This window comes from Tetrao urogallus (genome assembly GCF_951394365.1).
Source record: "Tetrao urogallus genome assembly, chromosome: 12".
NCBI classification, from domain to species: Eukaryota; Metazoa; Chordata; class Aves; order Galliformes; family Phasianidae; genus Tetrao; species Tetrao urogallus.
Window position 1 is genome coordinate 14514479 of NC_136825.1, and position 25000 is coordinate 14539478.

The 25000-nt window shown below is 39.7% G+C and overlaps 1 protein-coding gene across 2 annotated transcripts in view; it reads right to left on the reverse strand.

The window, feature by feature from the left end:
* Positions 1–11603: 11603 nt before the first annotated feature.
* Positions 11604–25000, reverse strand: part of TOX3 (TOX high mobility group box family member 3) — a gene marked incomplete at both ends in the record, with an annotated part of 73697 nt that continues 60300 nt past the window's right edge. For both annotated transcript variants that reach the window (XM_079541485.1, XM_079541484.1), the window contains 4 exons: positions 11604–12344; positions 14864–14944; positions 16131–16358; positions 17392–17661. In XM_079541485.1, coding sequence (XP_079397611.1) covers positions 11604–12344; positions 14864–14944; positions 16131–16358; positions 17392–17661 — 1320 coding nt within the window. The remainder of the gene's footprint in view (positions 12345–14863; positions 14945–16130; positions 16359–17391; positions 17662–25000) is intronic.

Below are 25000 nucleotides of genomic sequence, written 5' to 3' on the forward strand. Positions count from 1 at the left end.
AGTACAGTCAGAATGGCTTTGTGACCAAGTTCCAAGGCAGAAGCAAGTGTCCTTTTTGTAGTGAGGAGCTACCTAACTGCCTCAGAAAGTGATACACAGCATCTGGATCCACAGGATCTGAATCCACAGAATCATTAAGGTTGGAAAAGATCAACAAGGTCATGAAGTCCAGCTCCAGACCATCACCACCATGCCCACTAAACTACATCTACATGTTTCTTGAAAACCTCCAAGGATGGTGACTCCAGCAGCTCTTAGGAAAGTGTGCTCAAACTGTGCTCCAAGGGAAACAATGTTAAGGCACCAGCTCTTTTGTCACCAACCACATCCCCGTGTCCTTTGAGTGCATTCCCAGCCAGTACACGGCTCCAAGTTAGGATCATTCTTTTACTGAATAAAAATATCAGACCTGCTCTATCAAGATGTTGTCCACCAGAGCCACTGAGATCTTCACAATGGCTTTACCCTAGTGAGACCCAGGAGGGTGCTTTAAGGAACAAGCACTGTCAACATTATGTGAATATCCTGGACTTTAATTAATTACCAAGAACAATAATTACTCTGTTCAGCTTTCCACAAAGTCACTTATTTATCCTGCTGCTCATTTTAACAAAATCCTCCTTAACAAATTTGCCTTCTCGCTTTACTTTCATGGAGTGAAATCTCTACAGAATCAAAAACCTAAATAAGACATAAATCCTGTGGGAATTCTCATTATTTCTCTTTCCAAGTCCTGAAGGAAGATGTAACTGCTCATAATTCATCACAGGCTTCTCTACTGTTCCTAAATCTTAATTATTTTTCCTACTCAGGAACATACTTCAAGAGGATCTTGTAAGCACGTGCTTGAAAGTCATTGAGGCCAGGAAGAAGAAGGCAGAGTCAGAATGATGCTCTGAGAAGCTACAAAAATCATTTGCTTTTCCCCAGGCTGAAAAAGCACCAAGGCCACAGGTGCGCCTGCAGGACACTTTATATAGCTTTGATTAGGTCTGGGCATTTATTAATGTCTATAATTTTTCTTTAAAACTGTGTATCTCAAGCAGATTTTTACCTCTAAGGGCTCAAATAAAATCACACAGGAGATTGGCATCCCATCCTTGCTCCCAATCCCAACATCCATCGTCACATCATCTGACAGAACATGCATTTTAGTTATGCCCTTCTCACCAATCCCAGTACACTGGTGGGCAGGGTGGTAGAGATCCACCTGGGACTGCTGCCTTTTTCTAGGAGTTTCCAATCAGTTACACTCAGTACCTATTTTTTTCTATGTTTCTTTGTTGCCTCTTCTTTTTCAGTAGTGCACAGAGGGCCTAGGACAGAGCAGTGCCACATTACAGCGTCTATCACCCTCAAACAGGCTGTCCTTGACCCTCAGACATCCTTTCAGTACCTAAAGGGAGCCTACAGACAGGAGGAGAATCAACTATTTGAAATGGTTGATAACAGCAGGACAAGAGGAAATGGTTTTAAGTTGAGGGAGGGAAGATTTAGGTTGGATGTCAGGGGGAAGTTCTTCACTGTGAGAGTGGTGAGGTGCTGGAACAGGCTGCCCAGGGATGTTGTGGATGCCCCATCCCTGGAGGTGTTCAAGGCCAGATAGTATGGGGCCCTGGGCAGCCTGGTGTAGTATTAAATGGGGAGGTTGGTCCTGCATGTGGCAGGGGGGTTGGAGATTCGTGATCCTTGAGGTCTCTTCCAACCCTGGCCATTCTGTGATTCTGTGATTCTGTGACATACTAATTTAAACAGATAATCCTCTGCAACAGAGAGAAAAACATCAAACACTCAAATGTTCAGGACTGTAGGAGTGCAGCTACAAATCACCTCTCTTCTGACGTCCCTTTCCCTCCCACAGCTTTTAAACCTACAGAAAACACATAGCTTTTTTGCACATGCACTAAACTGGTCTTCTCCAAGAAATTCTTATTGGCTGGAGATCCAGATCTTCAGTTGAGAGGCAAAAAATTGTTACCTCCTGGTTCTTTCTGCTTACCCATGAATATATTGCTCACAGTTTTCAGTGCTCTGCAGTTTTGGGCTGAGCTCACAACCTGAGAAACCTCTAAATTAGCTCCAAGTAAGGAGATGCTCTAATCTCAGGGACATCATGGGCTAGGTTTGCAAGATACTTTACCACTGACACTGCCTGGGGGGACTATCTGAGAACAGGCACTGAAAAATGATGGTCCATCCTCAAGTCCAGATGAAAATGAGAGTTCTGAACCAATGAGAATAACCAGAAAGTAACATCTGCCCCCAAGAACATAGCCCAAATGGTTCCTGCATGCACTTGCATCCTGCAGGGACTTCACAAGGTGGTCATGTTCGTTCTGAGTTGAATTTTATGAGCAACAAATACAATTCTGGAGAAATTTTTGCTGTACATAAAAGCTCCTCCAGTCCATAATATGAGAGGCAGGAAATCTTTTTTTTTTTTTTTTTTTTTTCTCCCCCTGGTACGTCCAAAGAACCTCAAATCTATTTCTTCTTTGTATGCTTTCTCAGCCCATTCAGCTTCTCCTTGCCTATGTTCTCAATAAAGACACAATTGCATGAAACGTGTCTGGTTTGCCAAAACGTGACACTGATGCAGAGTGCTCTGGTACCCTTACATTTCTTCTGCTTCCAAATCCTAGCTGGAGATTTGTGCAGGTAAAATCATGCTTCCCCATACAAATGCTAAGTCTCTGCTCCACATTGGGCACAAATTGTTCCTTTTTAGGGTTTGTTAACAAATTATCCCCAGATAGTGCATGTAGCCTATCCCAATGCATACAGATGAGATGTGTGCTCTTCCCTTGTCTCCTCCTGTCCAGCAGCAAAGGCCACCTGCAGGTCATATGCCAACTGGGGAAGGTGACCTTCCTTGCTGTCAGCTACATGCCACTGCAGCCTGTGTTTGTGCCATCCCCTTGTGCTCCCTGAAACATCCCTGGAGAGCTGGAGCTACCACAGAGATAAACTAGACAAGGCCAGTGTCATGCCAGCAGGGTAGAAAGGACTCATAATTCACCTTTTCTGTTGTATGCTAGATGAAACTCACATTCAGTAGGAAATACTCCATGTATTTTGCACGTTTTACAAATAGGGCACCTTCTATAGTTACCAAAGATAACTGCATCAAAGTCCTATAAAATAAAACATAATACAGTGCTCACATTTTCCAATTACATGACAGCAATTGTGAATAATTAAGCAAAATTTCAGGCTTTTTTATGGCTATTTCTAACACTGAGTTTTTGTGCACTACATAAACACCATCTGCAGAAAATACAAGGCACAACTACTGTGTTCACACAGATATACAGAACTACCTCAGCAGCTACCAGTGAGCATCCAATTCGACTTACTGGCTGCATCTTCCTCCAAATTCTTTTAGCTCAACCTGACCTTTCTGTATTTGCAGACGTGCTTTGCTGCACCCAGCTCAGCCCCCAGCATGCCCACAACCCCGTGCACGCATCCCATGTCCCTGACCTCCCAAACCCGATCCAATTGGCTCTGCCCCCTCTGCTGGGATCTTACACCCCAGGTCTGGACTGAGCAGAGGTTTCCAAAGTCTCACAATGAAAAGCTTTTGAGGTGTTCCAGCAGAAGGCTGCTGGCAGTGAATACTGAAGCAGGGGCTTTTCCCTCTGCAGAGGCCCCTTCTTAAGTATAAAGTACAAACAATGAAAATGGAAAGCAATAAAAAAGAGAGATCTGGGCTTTGAATGCTTCTTAGGGTCAAGCACTAAAACCTCTTTTGACAGCTACACAACCCACACTTGTTCTCCTCAAGAGAATTTGACCTCGAGTAAGGCATTGAACAAAGTGCATATTTTGTCTACAGTGGACGAACGCGTTGTTCTAAAGCAACAAACAAACCTCAGATAAAACACACAGATAACACAGAAAAAAATATACAGACCCTCCCAGCAATTAAATCCCACTATAATTTATGCAAATTTAAATAAAGAACAAGGTATCTCTGGTTTCACTGACTTTGTGTTGTATGGCAGAAGGTTAATCAAACTAAAGTGTTACATTTCTCTTTGTTATTGATTAACCAAAGCCAAATAACATTATCATTTTCCTTAATGCATTTAAATCATGACTGTTTCCCCAGATGCTCAGCACAGCCTCACTGCAGATTTAGGGGAAGCTGTTTGCATGCTGGAGCACTGAGCCCGGACAGAAAAACTTTGCTGTGATAGCAACACATACCCAACAGTTTTCATTTTCTCAATTCAAGAGGAAAATTGCAGTCCCTCCCTCTCCTTAGAATTAGCTCTTTTTTGTACAAGACTCATTCCAACATCATTTGAGGAAATGATAAGCCTGCTTCCAATGGCTGCATTGCTGTGCTCGTCTTCAGCTCAGCTGTGACCCAACATCTCAAATCACTGGGTTATTTCTTCTGACCTCTTATTCAGCCCTGCTACAAAGCTGGTTTTAATTTTTAGTAGGCCCAGTGGAGTTTCTTATGCAGAGATTTTGGCCTAATGGCATAGAAGTGAATCTTGCCCTGTTGAAGTGACTGCGGCCAACAGTGATGGGGCTGAGGAGATGCAGCAGTATGAGGTGGGTGAGGCGGGCTGATCTCGCCTCCCTCAAAATCTCAAAATCATCATCTTGATTGGATTTTTGACACTTGAAGGTGAGCAGAGAAGAGCCCATGCTGATGGCATGGCACCAGCATTCCTCCGTGCATCCGACCCTACCAGCAGGCACAGCTGGACGGGCACTGATCCACTCAGTTTTGCTGATCAGCAGCTTTGAAGATGGAAAGACAGTATCAGAACCAATTCAGCCTGGGTTTGAAGCCAAGGACTGCTCCAGCAGACTTCAACAGAACGGAACATGAAAATACTACATTTTTATTACTGTTTTAGTTCAGAGATGTTTAATTTCTCCAATCTGCTAGAAAGGTTTGGCTATTTTCCTGAAATGAATAAAGATTCTATTTGCATTAGGATAAAACAAAACAAAACAAATCCCAGCTGGTGATGCCTTATAGAAACAGAAGTGTCTGCAAGTTTATACTCAGAATTATACGTATTCCACCAGGGGCCTATGGTTTGCCTCAATACACTACTTGCAGTAAGTGGCCAAAACACTTTTAGACTTATCTGACGCAATGTAGCAAGGGATAAAGACTTTATAAAAGCATGATACTTATTATTAGCATCATCTATATTCTGTCACTGCCACACCATGGAAAGCAGTAACCAAACCTGACAGCTCTCGCTACCAAGCGAGAATATTAGTCCCAAAATCCATACCTCATTTTTACACTTATATATTATCCATATAAAATTATGTGTACACATCTGGACATCTCTTAATTTAAACACCTATCACATGTTTGGGCTGCCTATTTTTTATTCCTTTCCCCATGACCACGAGGAGTAGGAGAGAGGAGAGGGGCTGAGGAAGAGGAGCAGCCCCTCAGGAGGAGCTGCCCATGGCCAGCCAGAGGTGGGAGCAGGGGCAGAAACTAGCGTGGGCAGAAAGCACAGGCTGCTCCAGAGATTGGAAGAGCAGAGGGACAAGAAAGGGCCAACAGGGAAGATTGCTTTGAGAATGTTTGAGAGTACCCCACAATGGTGAAACTGAGTCTGGAACACATTCATGAACTGCTTTGACCAATTTACACATATATGCACACATTCATAAAATGGTGCAGCAGAGAATCCCCTGATAAACAGCTGGCAAGGCAGAATTTTCAAAAGTAACCTTTGATTTTCAGACATTGAATATTCAGGAGGAGCAAGAAAGAAATTAAGCAATGAAACAACTACTTATCAATTTTTAAACATCCATGCCATGCGGTCGAGTCTCATGATTCATAGAAAAGCAATTCCAAAATTAAACACCTATAAGCACCAGCAAGAGAAATACAGCACAAAGGATTTTATTATTTCTTTACTTTGTGTTAATGCAATGTATATGTTGGTCATCAGTACACTGTGGGAGCTAGCATTGAAAATGAAGCAGTTTCAAGTAACTATAGCCTTTCAGCTTCACAAATATTGCCAATAGGTTTAATGATGCTCTGTTTGTCTGCATTTAATTGTTTTGTAATGCAAACATTTGGTCAAGGTATCCACTTAAGAACTGTGCTTGCTGATCCAGGTGTAGATTTTTAGACTTGTGCACAATAGAAACACCTCTAAAAGACTGAGTATGCAAATTCCCAATCAGATGGTTAATTCTTTACACATCTATACTGATGCAGGGTTTCTGAGCCAGCATAAAGATTAGATACCTGTATTTGAAAATCAGCCCTGTAACTTGTTCCAAGTACAATTTAATAAAACAAAATGCGAAAAAAAGTAAGCCAAGCTATTTACTCTTAGGTTCAAATTATTACTACTTGGAATTGTTTGGAAAACAAATGCAATATTTTTGTGATTAGACCCTTGCTCTATGAAAGCACTTGAGAAACTGTACAAGTGTGAGCATCAGAGCAGTCGTGTTAATGAAATTACTACCTATATACTAGAATTATCCACTCATTTTAAGTGATTTGCTGGATCAAAGCCTTTCTTTTTCAATTAGAGCAGCAGAGCTAAATTAATGTAACAACTTCACTTTGGAAAAAATAACAGACCAAAGATATCTGTATCAGTGCAGATATTAGAGAAGGGAAAGAAAATAAAAGGTATCTGTAGGAACTGCCCATCTTAGTACCACACTACATCAAATACTCTTCAGTTCAACATATACACTTTTTTTTTTAACATAAAAGATTAAAATGCATTTCATTTCAAACCTCATAACAAAACTCTGCACTACTTCAGTTTGTGTAGGAGTGGAAGATGTTAACGCTGAGAGAACTCGGACAAAAATGAGATTTAAAATGCTACCTCTACTTTTTAGCAGAGGTAAACAGCACATTATAAATCTCCAGCGTAGCCTATTGAAGTGTCAGAACAGCTCATTCAAAGCCACACATTCTCTTCTGAAAGATTTTAGTATTATAATTGAAAATACTCTCCCTCAGATGCACCTGAGAAGCATTAGCTTCTTGGTGACTTTAAGAACCAAATCCTTTAATACAAACCTAGCTTTTCCCACAGGCACTTGAAAATATTTAGCATTTTTTCAGCTGAATGCAATTTTCATAATAAAGTAGCTCACTTGGCTACCTGACACCGCAGACAAAGGCAGCGTGCAAGCAGCTCCTGCCAACGTGGGCAGAGGTCGGCCTGAACACCCAATGGCTGTAACAGTTCCAGCAAGTTATTTGTACAAGCACATATGTATTTTATTCCCTAGCATTCAGCTACAGTTCTTGCACACTGGACGCCTTTCAGTCAGCCTTCATGGAGGATAAAACACACCCTAAATTTCTGCGGCATTTCAGCTCCACTTTGATGGCCGATTTTGGGCACTAAGGAAGCCCTTTGCTGCTCCAAAACAAATCGGAATGCCACATTTTAATGTCTGTATTTAGGGCTGGTAATCAGAATTTGCTTAATCTAATATCCCTCCTGCTCTGGAATAGATTCCTGCACACACACGCAGTCCTTTCAGAGCTGCACTGACTCATCTCTAATGAGGCTCAATTTCTTAGGGAACTGCTCACTCGCATTTCACTGGCAAACCTCTGAGAAAAGTATGGGAATGAGGTGTTTTGTTTGCTGTTTGCTTTTTCTGTGCCAAAATACCCAGTCCACCCTATCAAAACAGAAACGTTTGTATTTCACTCTATTGCTGGCAGTTTTAAGGGCATGGCTTTAGAACTCCAGGCCGTTTTGTTAAATCAAGCTGCACGACGATCCCGTTTTACCTTCATCCACTTAGCCTACTAATGCAGGCTAATACTGCATGTTCTGTGGCAGCAAAACCTAAAGCGTACCAAGAGACTACAGTGATAGATTACATGTACATGCTGTGTCATATCCAATTAACTCAAATTGACTGTGTACTGCATTATGCTGTTAGTGCATGGAAGATCAATAAATATGGAGAAAATCCAACAAGGCTCTCTCCATTCCCATCCAATTCTAGTAGGTCTGAGACAGATCATGCTCCTATGATGTGTGTGCTGCTGCTGAAGAGGGCAGGTGGTGCATAGACACCATTCAAACTTGGCCTATTCAATCTAAACTCCTCTAACTCTCCATTCATGCATAGCAAAACACCATCTGGTCCTATTTTGCCTCCAGCAATCACAGCTGACCAAAAACGATAATAACAGCTGTTGCAAAACAAAAGCCAAACAAAGGGGGGAGGGAAAGGTTAGAATGAAGTCCAGTGCTGAAAAATACTCCATGAAGTAAGAAATGGAAAAGGAGCCATTCAAAAGTCCAATCCCCATTGAAAAGAGACAGTGCAAGACTACTGGTTAAACTTGAGATATTTAATCCATCTGTCCCGCAAACCACAATGGTCAGGTGATAAAATAAAATTGAGATTATGTTGCATAGAGGTATTTAAAGCCTTTGTTCTTCAAGTTAGAAACCAATGACCCTGTGTCAGCTAAAAATTAAACCTCCTTATGTTCTTTCATCATGTGTCAACCTGGGTTAATGTGAAAGTAGAATGTGGTTAACTGGGGTGATAAAGCATCTGAAACCTTGGGAAAAGAAGGGAGCAGTTAAGTACTTGTAAACCATATGAAGAAAACAGTCTTTAAAACATGTATGACACTGAAATCATGGCTAAGGCATTTTTTCCTGTATAAATTTCATAGTAAGTGATTTAAATTAACAGTTTTATTTGTGACCTACGATAGCGAAGTTATTCACTTAGACGTAGAGAATATGAACTCCAACTTGCACAGTTTGAAACACAAGATGTTCTGCAATATGCTATTGCGGGTAATGGAAAATATAATTCTGTAGCAAGCAGGAGGATGCTCCAGTTTTCCATGATTGAAATTTTGATATTTAAACTCTTCAGTCCTGCTTGATGATTAATTTTTTTAGCTGCAGCAATTAAAACTTTTTTTTTTTTTCCCCTGGAATTGACCATCAGTAGTTCAGCAGCTCTTAATCAAATGTGATAAAACCCAGGATTTATGAAATCATTTAATGAGTATAATAACACCTGCTTCTTACCACAAATAGTTGAAAACAGACTTCAGTTGTAATTAACTCTTATCACTAGTGACATTTTTCCCAACGATACTTCATAGGTCTTCAAAATGACAATTACAGAACTAATACACAATTACTGTCACATGCAGTTTGGCAATTATTTCTGAAGACAGTTGTCTAAAGGTTTCAAAAAGACTATAAAATGGTCCTCTTTGTTATGTAACACTGGTTAAAACTGACACAAAACCATCTTTCACAATCAGCCTCTGCTGTGCCATTTCCAATGCACACAGGCTTCCTTGTGCCTGAAATAAGCCCCCTCCCTCCCAGACACGATTAGATATCACACGAAGGCTATTACGAGCATGGGTAGCCGTCAACTAACACCTATTACAAAAAGCTTCAATTTATACATGATTTTTTCTGCTCCAAGAAATCTATAAATTTCTAATTGGAATCTCTTGCTGTTCAATATTTGTAGATAATAAACTGAGTACCTGAGGACTGTGAAATATTGAAAGCTGAATTCATTATTAATAAACTCGCACAGCACAGTACTTTTTCCCTCAAGTCTGGCTGCAACTTTTGGGGGATCTATATCCCATTATTTTTGTTTTGGGGCCTGGTTGGTAACCATGGACACGGCCTGAGACAGGATTAGGATTCTGCTCGGGTTTGACACTTGCTGTTTTTAATTTTCATTTTATCATAAGCAGTTTAAGATTGTTGCCAGTGGTAATTTGCAATTTTTATCAAGACCTCTTCATTATAGCTCCTGACAGGACAGATGCTGTAATTAATCATGCAAGACAACTGGGGATAGTGGTCAGGCTGCACCCAGCACACAGCAATAGCAGGCAGGGATGGGAAAGAAGAAAGGAAGGGTTTTTCTCCTCCATCAAGAGCAGAGATGTAGAAAGAGCATTAATATCTTGCCAACATGTTGGATGCAAATGTTTCCAAATATTTCCAGTGAAACAGCTTCCTCTACACCCACTGCTCCCTGCTTGCACCATTCAGCACCAGCCAGAGTCTGGGACAAGCCAGGGTCTCTTGGGCTCAGGACACCAGTTGGGCTTACAGCAAAAACACAAGGACATGAGGAAAACCCCAAACTGTACTTATTTGCATCCCTGAGTGGCTAAGACAGGCTCCTTACCCCGTTCCCACCGATGGACGTAACATGGGGTGGATGAGCGCTCTGCGCCATCATCGCTGCACCACCTGCTCTCGCACCTCGAAGCCACAGCCTGCTCAGAGGAGCTGCATGCCCCCCTCCAGCCATGGATTTACAGACACCAGAGCTGGCTGCACAGACCAGTACCTATTTACACAGCATGGCTGAGACACTCAAATCCAGAAAGTGGAATAAAGTGCCAGAGAAAGCAGTTCTGCAAGGAAACATTTCTCTTGGTTATTTTTCTTATCAAAGACTTGTGGCCCATCGGTTTTACTGAAATGTGTTTATTCTATAGCAAGATAAAAGCATTTATTTTAGATAAGCAAAATACAAACAACTTAATTGCTGCTATCGTAACTCATAAAAAAGTATAAAACAGCATAAAAACACAATAAGCAATGTAGCAATTAATAATTCATGTTACCAGTGTTTACATTAAAGCCTCATTTATGAAAACTTTACAACACATGATATGAAAAGTTACAACTTTTAAAGAAAATATTTACATTGATTATTCGGTCGTGGAGTTTCTTTTAAATATTCTACTGGTTTTACAGCGTATTAAAAACTCTTGCATTTTTCATCTTAGCTTTTTGTAATAACAGCCTTAGTTAAGTGCATTTCCCTTTTAAAAATACAGTGTATTAAATTTGAAACTCATCACTTCCACACAGAATATAATATTCACATTTGTTCTGTAATTGGAATTAATGTAATAGGGTAACTGTCAATATATATTTTGTTACAAACTATGGTAAGTTTATCGGGAGGAATGAAGTGAAAGGATGGATCAAACATTGAAGTTCAGTTACTTGCATTTGCTTTTCTGAAGATATTTAGGACAGAAATTTAAGAGCTTTGGCAAAAATCTGTGACATACTCTATTTTTTTTTTCATGAGAAAAAATGCCATCAACGAACTCATGTCATAAAAGTATGACTGTATGAAATCCAATCATCATTTTACAGGTAGTTACAACTGTGCTTTAAGGGCTTCATGAGTTCATACTGCCTTGAAGTGCATTATTCACTTTTAGAGAAATCTGTAACTCTGAAAGGCCATGTTGCAGTCATAAGGTTCAGGTATTTATTAGGCCATTTGATTCACATATTGTAGGTAAAGCTTAAATAAATTAAAAAGGCATCACATGAAAGAGAGCACAGCTTTTTTTTTTTTTTTTTTAAACAAAATGATTTATAGTCAGCTAAAAGATGATACACAGCTACATTGTAGTTCTTTATTGCCTATCTAATAGACACTTTAGAGGATCATTTGATCTGTTATGCATCCCTGCATAACTACCATCAACAATTTACAGTTTTCAGCCAAATATGGTTTACCCCTACCCCCTCCATCAACACAAAGCGATGCTGTGAGATCATTTATCTTCAGAAAATACTGACCTGTGATAATACTTGAGTCTGTGTCTGAGATTGTATTTGTGACTGGTGCTGCTGAGGTGCTGGCTGAGGGCTCCCAATGGCAGGGATGGGAGAAGTGATCTGAGAGGCTACTGGCGAGTGCTGCTGTGGAGAAGGCTGTGACTGGTGTTGCATATGCTGCATCTGCTGCTGCTGCATCTGCTGAAGCTGTATGTGCTGAAGCTGCTGTTGCATTTGCTGTTGATTAATTTGCTGCTGAAGATGCTGCTGCTGCTGCTGCAAATGTTGTTGCATGTGGTGCTGAAAATGCTGTTGTTGCATTTGTTGTTGTATCTGCTGATGCATTTGATGCTGATGTAGCTGCTGTTGTTGCATCTGCTGCATCTGTTGCTGCTGCAGCTGCTGTATCTGGTGCTGCTGGCTTTGCATGGAGGGACTTACTTGAGATGAAGACGGTGTTGCCACCATGTTTGTTCCCATAGAACTTATCAATGGAGCTGCAATGTTTGTCGGCATGTTTGATGCAATGGTAACAGAAGCTACAATCTGATTCATTGGCAGTCTCATGGTCAGAGGTTTGGGAGCAATTGCTCTGGGAAGGGACTGTTGAAGAGTTTGAGGAGATGCCGATACTGTGGCATGTTGAGAGAGAGAAGTATTCAGAATAAGGGAGGAAGACAAATTTGTGGATGCCAATGTTTGCTGCACAGAACGAATTGTCTGGGCCTCAGCAGACTCTGCAGCAGCCTGTGTTGGAAAATAAATTGAAGAACAGGTATTGCTAAAAGTAGACATCATCCTATATTGAGCTTAAAAAGATCACCAAACCTGTTCCTTCCCCCTCAAATCTCATGAGCTGCTCAGTGGAAAGTCTGCCCTAGAGAATTTGTCCAATTATTATAATAGTCTATTTAGGAAATGCAGTTCAAAATCTTGCTTGAGTTGCCTGTTTTCTTCATCCAATCTGAACTTTTACTATCTCAGTTCTTATTTATCCTCTCTCAGTACCTAAATCTAGCTGTTTGATATATATTTAGAAATGTTATGAACCTTGGCTCAGTTTGACCTGATCAATTGAAGTTACCTTGTGTTCTTAAAAAAAAAAAAACTTTGTTACTGTTTAAATGGAAAAAAAAGTCACAAATACTCTGAGAGACTTTTTCATCCTCTGTTTTCCATGGGGAAACATCAATCAGCAGTCTGAGAAAGGTCGCTGGTCCATTGCATTACACCTCTTTGTCACCTTACTGTCTCTCTCTGTACAAGGTACCTCCAAGCTCCTACTTAGATTCCAATTCTTAGACAACAAATTAACTTGTGCCCTGGTTCAACATCAGAAATCTGTAGTACTTCATCTGGCTGAAAGAGCTAAAACAGTCTCTATTTATGTGTTAAAACAAAACAAAATAAAACAAAAAACCAACGCTGTTCTGAGGAGAAGCATATCCCACTACATCACTTCTGATGGCATAGAGGTATTGTACAAGCACCAAAACTTATCAAACAACTTTTTATATTAGCTCACTGTAGTTCTTCACTTCTAAGGCATTATGTCCAAAATATTCTCAGCAGAAAGAAGTCTAAGGGAGCATTGTGAAGACAGAAGCCCAGAATCACTGGAAGCAGCATGGCTACATCAGCAGGTGCCCTGCTTAGAACAACCTGCCTAATTCCACTGTCATGGAGCTTTCTGATGAGAGATACCTGCAGGAAAACTTCATTCTGAGGCTTTCTGGTGCCTTTGAAGACATGGTTTTATTAGCTATGTTTGAATATACTGAGTATGTTTAAATTAGATATGATTAAGCATCAGAAGTAGGATCATCTTGCATAGTTTTACACATCTGCATTGTATAAGACATGTAATATAGTTGCCTAGAATTCTGTTAAGGTGATGGAGAGAAAAATTCTCATCCCATACAATAAATAGATATTTTTTAGACATTTACCTTAGAATGCATCAAATCTTGCCTCAGAAGTGCTTATTCTGTATCTACTCTCAACAACAACCTTTGACAGAAAAGCAACAGCAAAGATATCTTAAGGTTGGTGGAGATGAATTCTGGACATGGAGTGTAATTTCCACTCACAGTCTTCTCAGAAGTCACTCAGCAGCACAAGTCCCACCGATTAGGGCAGAAAACATGATCTCTGTTGTTTTTGAAAAGGGAATTTAGGACTGACAAGACACATTCCCTCAAAGCAACAATTCAGAATTGCTGCTGCCATTGAACTTAGCATGATGATATTAAAGACTGAGAATATTATCTAAGTCCTAGAGACAACAGAAAAACACAGTTTCATAACACAAGGAAATCTTCCAGCTTTCAAGAATGCATGTGTCTAATTTCTGTTGTTGTATTTCTAAGCACTAATTAAAATATGCAGCACCTTTCTGTGCTACTTCCTAATGCTCTGTAGTTTTACATTTAAATAAGCATTCTCAGGAACTAGATATCATCAGTTGCTGTTGCTTTCCTGTGATCAAGGGCATTTTTGTATTTGGTCTTTAAGAAATGTTATTAGAGAAATGACTGCCTTGATTTTCATACATGTATTAGAATCCTGTTTGCATTTGTAGTGTCCAGAGGCAGCAGATATACAATCAGCCTCGTGCTCAGTTAAAAAGGTAAATTCTCAAATCTGAGACCAAAGCTTTGTTTTCTTCACATGCGTTTCATACTAAGTGGGGATCTGCTCTGATACTCAACAAGACTCACTGCCAGCCAGTCCATTTGTAAGTATTCTCCAAATTCAGAGCCACCACAGAAATTTTTTCCCCCTCACCTGCAAGAAATACTTAAGCTTTGCCACACAGTAACAGCTCTTCAAGCCCATGCAAAACAAGTCTGTCTTTTGGGAAGAATCACTTGAGGAAAAGGGAAAAAGAACAAAAACCCGACAGCAAAAAAACAAAAAACAATTCTGCAAATAGCTTGTAAATGTTAATGTCAAAAGGTCGGCATATTTTTCATGACTGAATTTTACTTCTGTAGTGAAGTGCATTATTTTGCTTCCCAGGATAATGGAAGATGTACGCGCTTACAAAGTTCTTGTTTGGTAATCATTACAGTGCCATTAAAGAGATGAAATTTCTTTGCAGAGGCCACACAGGGTTCAAGCAGCAGCACATCTTTTAGAATTGCATTACAGAAATCTTAGGATTCTACTTTTGTTTTGCATTACACCGCACTCCTACCCCCATTAGTAAGGAAAACATTGCCAAAAACTAACTTGCATTATGCAGAAAGCATTATCAGGCTTACCTTGGAAACAAGGCTTGCTCTATAGGCTGCAAGTGCCTTTAGGTATTCTTTTTTGGCAGCTTCTGTTTTTCTTTTATATACCTATTAAAAGAGACCACAATTTCACCAACTTCAATTATTAAGAAGTTTTTGCCAGAATGCTCTCAGAATCTCTTGCAACAAAACTAAAAGCTCAGATCAACAATCTGAAAACACTTTTACTTCATGAGGGCTTTTTCTTCCCTGGAAGTTTTAAATATTCCTGCAGGTGGCCACAGACTTTCAGGTCCACTTGCTGGAATGTCACCACAACGTAACTCCATTTATCACATAGAAAAAAAACTGCTAGAGTAGCCAACTGTTTGACAAGACCAGTTATGCACACTGCTTCTTCCTAGAAAATGATATTTTACTGACACTGAGTATTTCACGTGCTGAAAAGTATCTGAAGTAGTACAAAGCAGCCAAAAAAAAAAAAAAAAAAAAGGAAAATGTGGTTCACAGAGTTTTGACAATTCACTTTCCCCAAGTCAGTATTAGAGAATCCCACAGAGCTTCAGTAGAACAGTTAAACAAAAAGTGAATCAATCTGTATTTCTAATCAGCACTACATATAAAGATCATCCTTCAATCATGATCATCGTCTGTGAGATATCATCATCTGTCAGACTGCTAAGTGTGACTGGGAGCTGCACGGTGCATCAACAGGCAAAGAGCCCCAGAGGATTTTTTTTCCAATCTATGCGTAGGAGTTACATGTGTATAGCAAGAAGAATAACCCTCAAGGAAGAACAAAACTCATCATTCTGTACCAATTTTGAGTTGGAGATAACATTTCACACACAACATTGTAATGAGGCACAGAGGATTGGCTTCAAAGGTTTAAAATCAACACACTTTGTAACAAATTCATAAGGCAGATCAAAGGAAATGGTAAATGTGTTGTACCTTCCCCTTTTCTATTCTAACTTGCGATTAATAGGAAATAAGAGCTTTGAAATGAGAATCATCAAAAGGTGGTCTTAAGCAAGACTCCAGGACAGTATCACTTGAGCTTTTTACAAAGTGCCCTTTAAAATGTAAAGACAGTTACTGAATACGACGTACTGACTCTTATAACAAAATGCTTTTTAGATGCCAGATTTTCAGCAAGTTCAAAAATCAATGGAGCTCTGCAGAGCAAGAGGTCTACATCAGCAAGCAGTGTGCTCAGCTCCGAGATAGGAGGATTTTTTACAAGCAATAACTATTTTACTTCTTGTGAGACAACCCTCCATCCATTTTTTACCTGTTTTTGTTCTTCTCCTAAACTGTCCCACATAGATGCCACTATTTTTGAAACCTCTCCAAACGTAGCATTTGGGTTCTGCCCTTTAATTGCAGCTTGTGTATCCCTGAAGAAAAGGGCATATGCTGACACTGGCTTTTGTGGCTCGTTGGGATCTTTCTTTTTCTTCTTCTTTGGAGTTTTCGGCTTCTTGCCAGAATCTGGGGCAGCTCTTTTTTCTCCAGTAGCCTAAGAAACAGTAGTAACAGGAACAGTCCACATACACATGAAATGGAAGTCAGAGGAATTCTGAATAATTATTGTCAGTCTGGCTTATTAATAAATGGATAAAAATTCCTATGTAGGCAACATTTTGGATACTCCTGTTATGTGGGTCTTCCTCCCACCAAATAGCACTTATTCTCAGACATGGGTCAGAGCAGCAGCAGTTCTGCAGTATCTATTCAAGCACAATGGACCACCCTGTGCCCAACACCCTCTTCCAAGGCTTCTCACATGGGGTCAGGTGCCCACACAGCAGCATCCTACACCTACATCTCCTACCACCTTAAAGGGGAAACCTTTAGATCAGCACTTCAAGGACTGCCAGTATCTCCAATCCTCATATACTCCTCATGCCCCATACCTTCCTCTGGACTACACACAGATTGTGGCAACAAGGGCTGCCACGTTGAGTGGCTCTAACTACATTTCTATTGTCATTGTTTAACTTTGATATTTTAAGAATGCTGAATGGAATCGTCTTTCCATATATACAATTTCCATTAAGCTAATGAGAAAATCTTTCATCAAGAAGTCTGAATTAGCACTGTATGTGTAGTGCTATAACATTTTCCTTTTGTAACAGGTTAATTTAAAGCAAACTGTAAATTAAGTAAGCTTTCAGACAGAAGAAAGTTTATTTTATTTTTGTCTAAACGCATCTATATTTTAAATGACTCCAGAGAATATCAAAATGAAAAAATTCCCAAAGTTGAGGAGTAAAGAGATTCACCAGATCTATAAAATCTAAAATGAACCATGAATGTATTCAACTGAAAATATATGAACGGATATGTATATTTTAGCATCTATTATGGAGGTATCATGAAAGCCTCCTAAATCAGAAGCTAAACAGTAAATAAATGACATAGTTGACCGTATGTTAAAGCATACATATTTTGTATGATCACTTGGCAGCTGAGACAGTACTGCCACATTAATGAAAACACACTATATAGCCATGTAAAGCTTACTCACTGCAACGCATGGATTAACTTACTCTATTTGATTCATCTGCATCTTCTTCATTTATTGAGCTGGAGGGGGAAGGAGTGGCTGATTTACTGGCAGGAGGGGAGGGAGAAGTGTGTGGCATGTTGGTGCCTCCCAGATTTAGCCCCAGCTGTGCACTTAGCTGGGACTGGTTAATGGTGGTGAGCTGAGAGGGAGTCATAATTCCCGAGTGAGTAGCATCCGTCATGTGGACAATGGATCTCATAATCAAAGAGTGGTCTTGGCGGTACTGCGAAACTTGGGTGTGACTCTGATCCTAAAAGAGAGTGAAACAGTTATTAGCAGTGATCATACAGCATTAGCAAATCATTTTCACTGACTCACAGAACTGACACTGTCAACTTTCATTTTGTTTGGTTTCTTTTCAACAGATCAATAAACCGAACACAGCAACAGTTACAGTACTTGTCTCAGACTTTGCTTCTCCCCTTTGCTGGATTTTCTTGGGTAATAAAATTTTTTATTTCCTTATTTTAAAGTAATTTTTTTTTTTCTCTTGATGCTGTGCAAATATCCACATAAACAACCGCCTGTCTGATGATGCAGGGAAAACATTGCAGCAGAGTAGAGACAAACTGCTGTCAAATGCAGAAAGCAAACAAAATGGGGAGGGAGAAGAGAGAGAAAAAGCATCTTTCTCTGACATTCAATTATTCATAGCTGTTACCAGTAACAGTAGTAGGTATAAAACAACTCTCTTTAAAGTAACTTCCAAATCCCCTTCAGACAAAGAACGTTGCCCTGCCACATCTCAAGTGCAGACACAGCAGCACACTGGAGAACCGTTCGAGTAATCCTAATCATTCCTAAAAACCCCTTTTTGCCAGCACCACACAAAAGTATACATATTTATCTTTAATCCAACAATCAAACACACGTGGAAGTAGCACACCCACTTTATTTTCTTGCACTTCATGCCTCAGAAACTTAAGTGCTTGCATGTTTTTGTCTCTGCTGTTTCTTGAGGGCTAAAACTAAGTCATCTTCTCCATCTACACAACACTTATCACAGTTGTAAACAAAATGAAGTCAGACCCCAAAGGTAGAAGTCAACTGGAATCTGACTACGAACAACTTGGTTTTGTTACTTTTAACCACACAAAGATCAATAGACACTTAAAGAACATTTAAACAGAAAAGAAGATTTTTAAACCAGTCAGAAAGTGGGGAGAATAATTAGCTCACAAATTGATTGAGCAACTTGACCAATCCATACCCATTGTTCAAACAGTCAGAAGCATAGGAAATGCAATAGATTTTGAAAACTTTTGTAATTAATAATCCACATTGCAATCAGCATCAGGTACAATGATCCTTAGTGAAATACCATAGAAGAGAATTGCAATGCTGGAAGTCCAGCACAGGGGCCCTTCTGAGGTCCATGAAGCACTGTGACTTTTCCAGGGCACTCAGATTTTATCTGAAGTGCTCAAAAACCTGCATCAGCATTGAGGATTGTCCTGAGTGACTTTCTTCTTGCTCATGCCCCAGCAGAGGCAGTGGGCTCAGCGCTCCTGAACACCTAGCCCGGCCCCATGCAGCACAGAGATGCAGTGCACTTGTAAAGGAAGATGCATGCCCTGCCTCATCCACATATTGTCGCCCCTGGGTCCTGTACAGATGAAGTTAACTGTGCATGTTCATGCTTAAGGTGCTATACTGGGCCTCATCCTCATTTTCCCCTGCCTACCAAGAAGATGCCAGCATAGTTCATCATCCATACTGCAACACATCACTATTCCTACTTCAGAAGCTTTTAATATTTTCAGCAAAGGAGCATAGTTCCTCAGAGATGAATGCCTGTGCCAACAGTGGAGCACTGATATAGAAAGATCAAAACATCAGACTTACTGGCTGAAATACCCACTTGCTTCAGGGCACCTTTCTGTGAAAATTTACTACCGTTAACTAGAGGGTCATTTTGATTCAAAATTGTATTGACAGCGGCATCTGGAAGTCATTCAAAGTCTTTTTAAAAGGATATCACTTTCTGCATATTAGCCCGTTCCTTTCTAGTTTACAGACATTGCTATATTGCATTAAGAAAAAAGTGTTGTTAAAGCAAAAGTCGAGATCATCACAATTACTTTCATAAAAATCAACTTCAACATTTTGCGTGCAGCTCTTTCATAGTGGTGCTCTATGCCTAAAAGGCCTTTGCTCTCTATTGTTATACAAAACAGGCCTTTTTGGCCTTTACACCAAGGCAACAAAATATGACGACACAGGTTACAAGCGGTTTACTCCAAGTCTTGTCATTTTGGTTGCATCTATGATTTTACTGAGACTAAATTCTCTTGACTTGTACTGACCCAGAATCTAATTTTATACACAAGCCCATGAATTCTTAAATGCCCCTTCTGAGACAATTTGATGCTTCTGTGTTTGTTTTGTTTAATTCCCGTTTTTCTTTTCCTCTTTTCCTAATTTGTAAGCTACTTCTTAAATCTTTAAAAACTTCACCAGAAGTTAGAAATAGAAACAACAATATTTTGTAAATGACTACCTAGCGCAGGAAAAACCTATTATATGTATATGAAAAAATAATAATATCATTTCTGATCTCTTCTCATTTACATCTATGTGCATACTATAAATGTTAACAATCTTTTTTCTGCATTTTGAATTAAAGTTCTTTGGTTAATCACATCTCAAAAAAAAAAAAAAAAAAATCACAATGAAAAGAATAGGAATTTTGTTTTTATTTTGTGGCTGTGGTGGGCCTCTATAGCCTCCTGGAACATACAGAAGAGCTTTCAGACAAGGAAGCACAAGTCTTCTTGTACAGAGGTTTGGTGCCTAGCAAGAAGCCAGGGGAGATAGTCAATAGTAACACTGAGGTTCATAGCATTTGTATAGAAACTCTGAGTAAGCAAAATCTATCTAAAGAGGAATATATAATCAAGTACACAAGTTTTCCATCAATTTTCTCAACCCTTGTTTTTTTCTTCTATTACAACGACCAGTATTGAACCAAAAAGATCAGCATTTCATTATTCATGAAATGTTTAGCTGATAAATGTTTAACACCAAAAACATACCAAGGGTACAAATGGAAGTACAATTGTACTAAAGCATCTGCAAGACACCCTAATTACATTACCATGTGAAAATTGAAAACTGAAAAGGCAAAGCTTGTGCATTCAAAATAATCTACCAAGAATGTTGTGAACATTTTAGAGAATATTGCGTGCTCTTTTCTTACATAAGCTTAACTAGAAGTAGAAGGGATATGTAAGTATTATATGCATTTAGAATTTTCATAGTTTAATGCAGAAATGACAGATCAGTGCTTAAAAAAATTCATGAGCTTCTTGAGAGAACAGAATCAAGTGTTGAGTGAGCTTAATCTGCTTTATTGTTTTAAACTGAAGTTAGGCAAAGCCTGGTGGTTTTCACATAAAGCCAAACAATACTCAACCTCTTGTTTACTCAGCTTAACAAGCAAACAAGGACATAATGGGTGAAAAGGAACACAAAGGAGAAATTACATTTGTGATTCCAATGACAATTTCAGACTTCTGCTGTAATCCTACATGAGTGAGACTATGCATAGGTATATCAATCTTTTCTATCACAGCTGCATACATCCAATAGTAGCCGTTGTGAAGACCTGCAGCATTTGATCTGCAAAAAATATCATCAAAGGCATGAGGATATTCATCTACCCTACTCTCAACTTCTCTCATTTATTTGGTCATTCCAAAAGAAGTCCTATTTAGTCATTTTTAGAAGTCATACCAAAGAACATGGCACATGGCACATGCCAAGTACATAGCCTATTTTATTTTGATTCATAGAAGTATTAAGTTTTCAAAGTTTGATAGAAATCAGTAGCTCAGCAGCCAACGGAAAGCAAACAGAATAATGGGATTAAAAAAAAAAAAAAAGTATAAACTCCAACACTTTAATTTATACTGTGTATACTAGTAAAGGTGTTTTGCAACAATCCAGCCAAAGAGATGCATACCATTGAGTACTAGGGTAAATTATGGCAATAAAAGATTATTCTTCTGATATGAAGTCATTAGGCACTCAGTAAGTAATATAGTTAGTGCTTATTTTGATAAACAAACAGTAGCCAGCCATGACCTCTAGAGATATCCTAACTTCCACCTGGCAATTTGAGCATCATTTGCAGACAATATTAGAATATTTTGAGTAATACTGACGATTAAAATCAAAGCCTACAATATTCAATCATGTAAACAAGCAACACCAAGATTCTTCCTAGCTGCATCAAGATTGAGTCCAGGGAAGTGCCTACAAGGAGACATAAGCCTAGGATCTGACCCTATACTACTGCTTGAACCATTTTTTTTAAGGGACATGGCTAAGACTGTGGTAAATCTGCCAACAAAAAGAACTATGCAAAAGCTAACATTTATGTTTATGCTCACCGTGCCCTGGTTTTGGAAGTTGACTTAAAACATTATGTATTCTTTTGCCTCAGGAATTTGTCACTGTCAGTGTAACATAAGGTGATGTAATATTTTAAAGGATAAATTCAAGTTGAAGCAAATGCACTGCAATACGAAGAGTGGAATCCTCAGTTGTCCCTGTCTCTAAATTACTCCTGTTACTTATGGGCAAGTAAGCATATCTCTATAAGAAATCCTCAATACTCTTTTCCTCTGCAAGTAAAATAGAGATAAAAGAATCCATTAATCTAAATTTTTAGAAGTTTGGAATTCACTGCCAATCAAAACAAATCAAACTAACAGGATGCTTTTCTCTGTCAGAGATTAAATCCTTACTTAATAGAATATAAAATAGTTGCACTCGGTACTGCCACTGCTGAAGAAGCATCCTACCTCTCCTCTCTTCAGCTGCTGCAATCGGTAATGATCTGTCAAACCACAGTTATCAGGAGATCCTCTACAAGCAGCAGCTTCTTTTCTCTAGCACTGACAAAACCCCCATGTTTTCCTCCATGCCTCTGTAGTAAAGTAAACCTTACCTAATTTAATTCCCAAATAAAGGCTACAACAACAATCAGTACGTGTCAGTTCAGAAAAAAATGTCTGCAGATGGATCTAAAAGATTGGTTGGTGACAGAAGGCTTATGCACATTCTGCTGCCTGAAAGACATGAAGAGTAAGCAACCTCCCAGCCTGTGTGCTTCCCTAGTCCCAGTACATCAGAAATTTCTGTTTTCCATTTACACAGAAAAAACACAAAGCCAAGAGAAGGGATACGTGGAATGAAAAAAGAATAACACAAAGGTCCACTGATTTATTCCTCAAAACTAAGCAACTATCTCCTTTTCTTTTGACAGTCTCAGATGTCTGTAGAAATTCATCTTTCCGGAAATTCAACTCTCACTATAGGACAAAATTGGCTCCAAATTAACTTATCATGTGTTCTCTGAATCCTTCTGACCTACCATCCCCTAATTTTGCACCCCTCCCAAGCTTCTCTTTCAGGTCTGACCTGTGACCAGGTTTGCCGAGACTATCTCATGGCCACCATTTGTTCCAGCTGTGAGAGAGATCTGAATCACACGTTCAAGTTATTTCTTCCATGGACAACACCTGGGGAGCAGCAGTAGGAGCACACTTTGGCCAGCACCACAGAGATGTGGTGGGTGCCCAGGGATCCACCATGCTAACCCTGCCTCTGGGCCTCTGCAGGCACCAGCAGCCAGACCAAGTGATAGAAGAGCTTTCTCTGAAATGCTCCAGCAGGTCATCCAACCAGCCTAGCATGAAGCCTTTATGGCTTGGGAACTTTGCTCTTAATCATCTCCTTTCCTGTCAAACTGCAGTTGTCTGAAAGGCTTGGCACATTCCTCTTGCCATCCCAAGGTGGGTGAAGGTGCCAGACTTCCTGTTGGCCTCAACTGCACATTAAGTCTTCTGCTCTGTAACTGCCTCTGCTCATGCAGATGGACGCAATCATGGGCTTCCTGTAGCCCAGACCATCCACAGTGTCCACTACTGATGCTTTAGCATCTTCTACTTCACAACTTGTTTACCATTTAGGTTTTACACCATCTTGCAGATGCTTTTAAAAACAGATATGCCACTCATTTTTCCCCTAAATACCTACCATGCTTTAAACCATACTAGAACACACTTCTTTTGGACAAGGAATCCAACAGCATGCTCTCAATACGTGTAACTCAGATCACAGATCACTGATCAGTATGTTGGCACGAGAAGCTTCTATCCAAATTAGCAGTACAAGCTTAGATCTGCTCTGTTTGCAAACAGAGAAGGCAATTGCAAACAAACACCAGATAGTTCAAATGAAGCAGCACAGTGTCAGATAAGTGCTGTTAGCAGTTTTGTTACAACCTCTGCAACTCCAGGTGCTTCAGCTTCCAAATCAAAGGCAGACTTCAAAGGTCCTTATTATGCACCATGCAACATGGAAAGAGACTGCAAGAAAGCATGACAACCGACAGACATTACCAGAGGTAACACAAATTGTGTGGGGAACTTGGCAGGGGGGGAACAGAATTGGGTGTAACATGGCATTTGTTTGTCAAACAATTGCTGCAAGCAGTGGTAGCTATGCACTGGGTTGTTTTGCTTTTGTCTCCGTAATTTTGTTGATATCTGTTTAGTTTGTTGGGTTTTGTTTTTGTTTTTCTTTTAAAGCGCATCATAAAAGTAGGTCTCATTATCTTTCATATTACCAGAATCAAACTTTTTTTTCAGCTACCTAGTAGCAGATTCTACAGACACTTTGTATTTCCCTATAGCTTGAGAATATGAGGCGGAAGCTGAGCATTGATTCAGCTGCCCAAGAGAAAACACAGGTGGTAAGGGCTGAGAACAGGAGGAATTTTAAAGGAAGTTTTCCTTTAAAGGGAGCATGAGAGCAAGCATGAGAGTGGCTGGTCCCAACAAAGCTTCTGGCCATGTAAAACACACACATACCAGCTTCAATATCTGCCTCATCTGGCTGACATCACAATGCAGAGATAAGTGTTTGCTCACACTGGATTTTAAATGCAGGAGGCAGAATAGATCAAAGCCATGGTCTAGGCTTAACATTCAGCTGATGTCCATAGTCATTTGTGTCTGCAGACCTTCTGAATACACTTCTTATCACACGCTCAGCTTCTGTTCCAGTTCCTGACAGCATCTGGGGAAGCATAGCACCTTCCATATACTCATATGGTACCTCCCAATACCTTCTGCAGTTGATGGCATTATTAATATATAACAGTCACAGTCTTTCTTTCCCTGTATTCACTTTTTTTTTTCTTTCTCCATGTGGAAGTCCTTTGTGCATCTATGTAGATAACAATCTATTTGCAAGATTATTGTTTTCTCCTAGCCCCAGCAATACAAGCTATTCAGATAGGTGTCTTCATCAACAGCTGCCACTGTTTCCTACAGGCAGGTTCCTCTCTTGTGGTTACCAGGACATGGAAATAGTTCATGCTGACCAATAGACTATGAATACAGATTCAGCTAAAGATTCTGTTCTGCTCTGAATTACCAACTTCTGAAAAGAGTGCCAGAATACGTTTCCTTCTCCAACCATAACAGCTCATTAACAGATGGCCTATTGTCTCCCTATCAATGAGAAAGGAGAGAAGAGCACGTCTCACAGACCAGTGACTATATTATCTGCTCTGA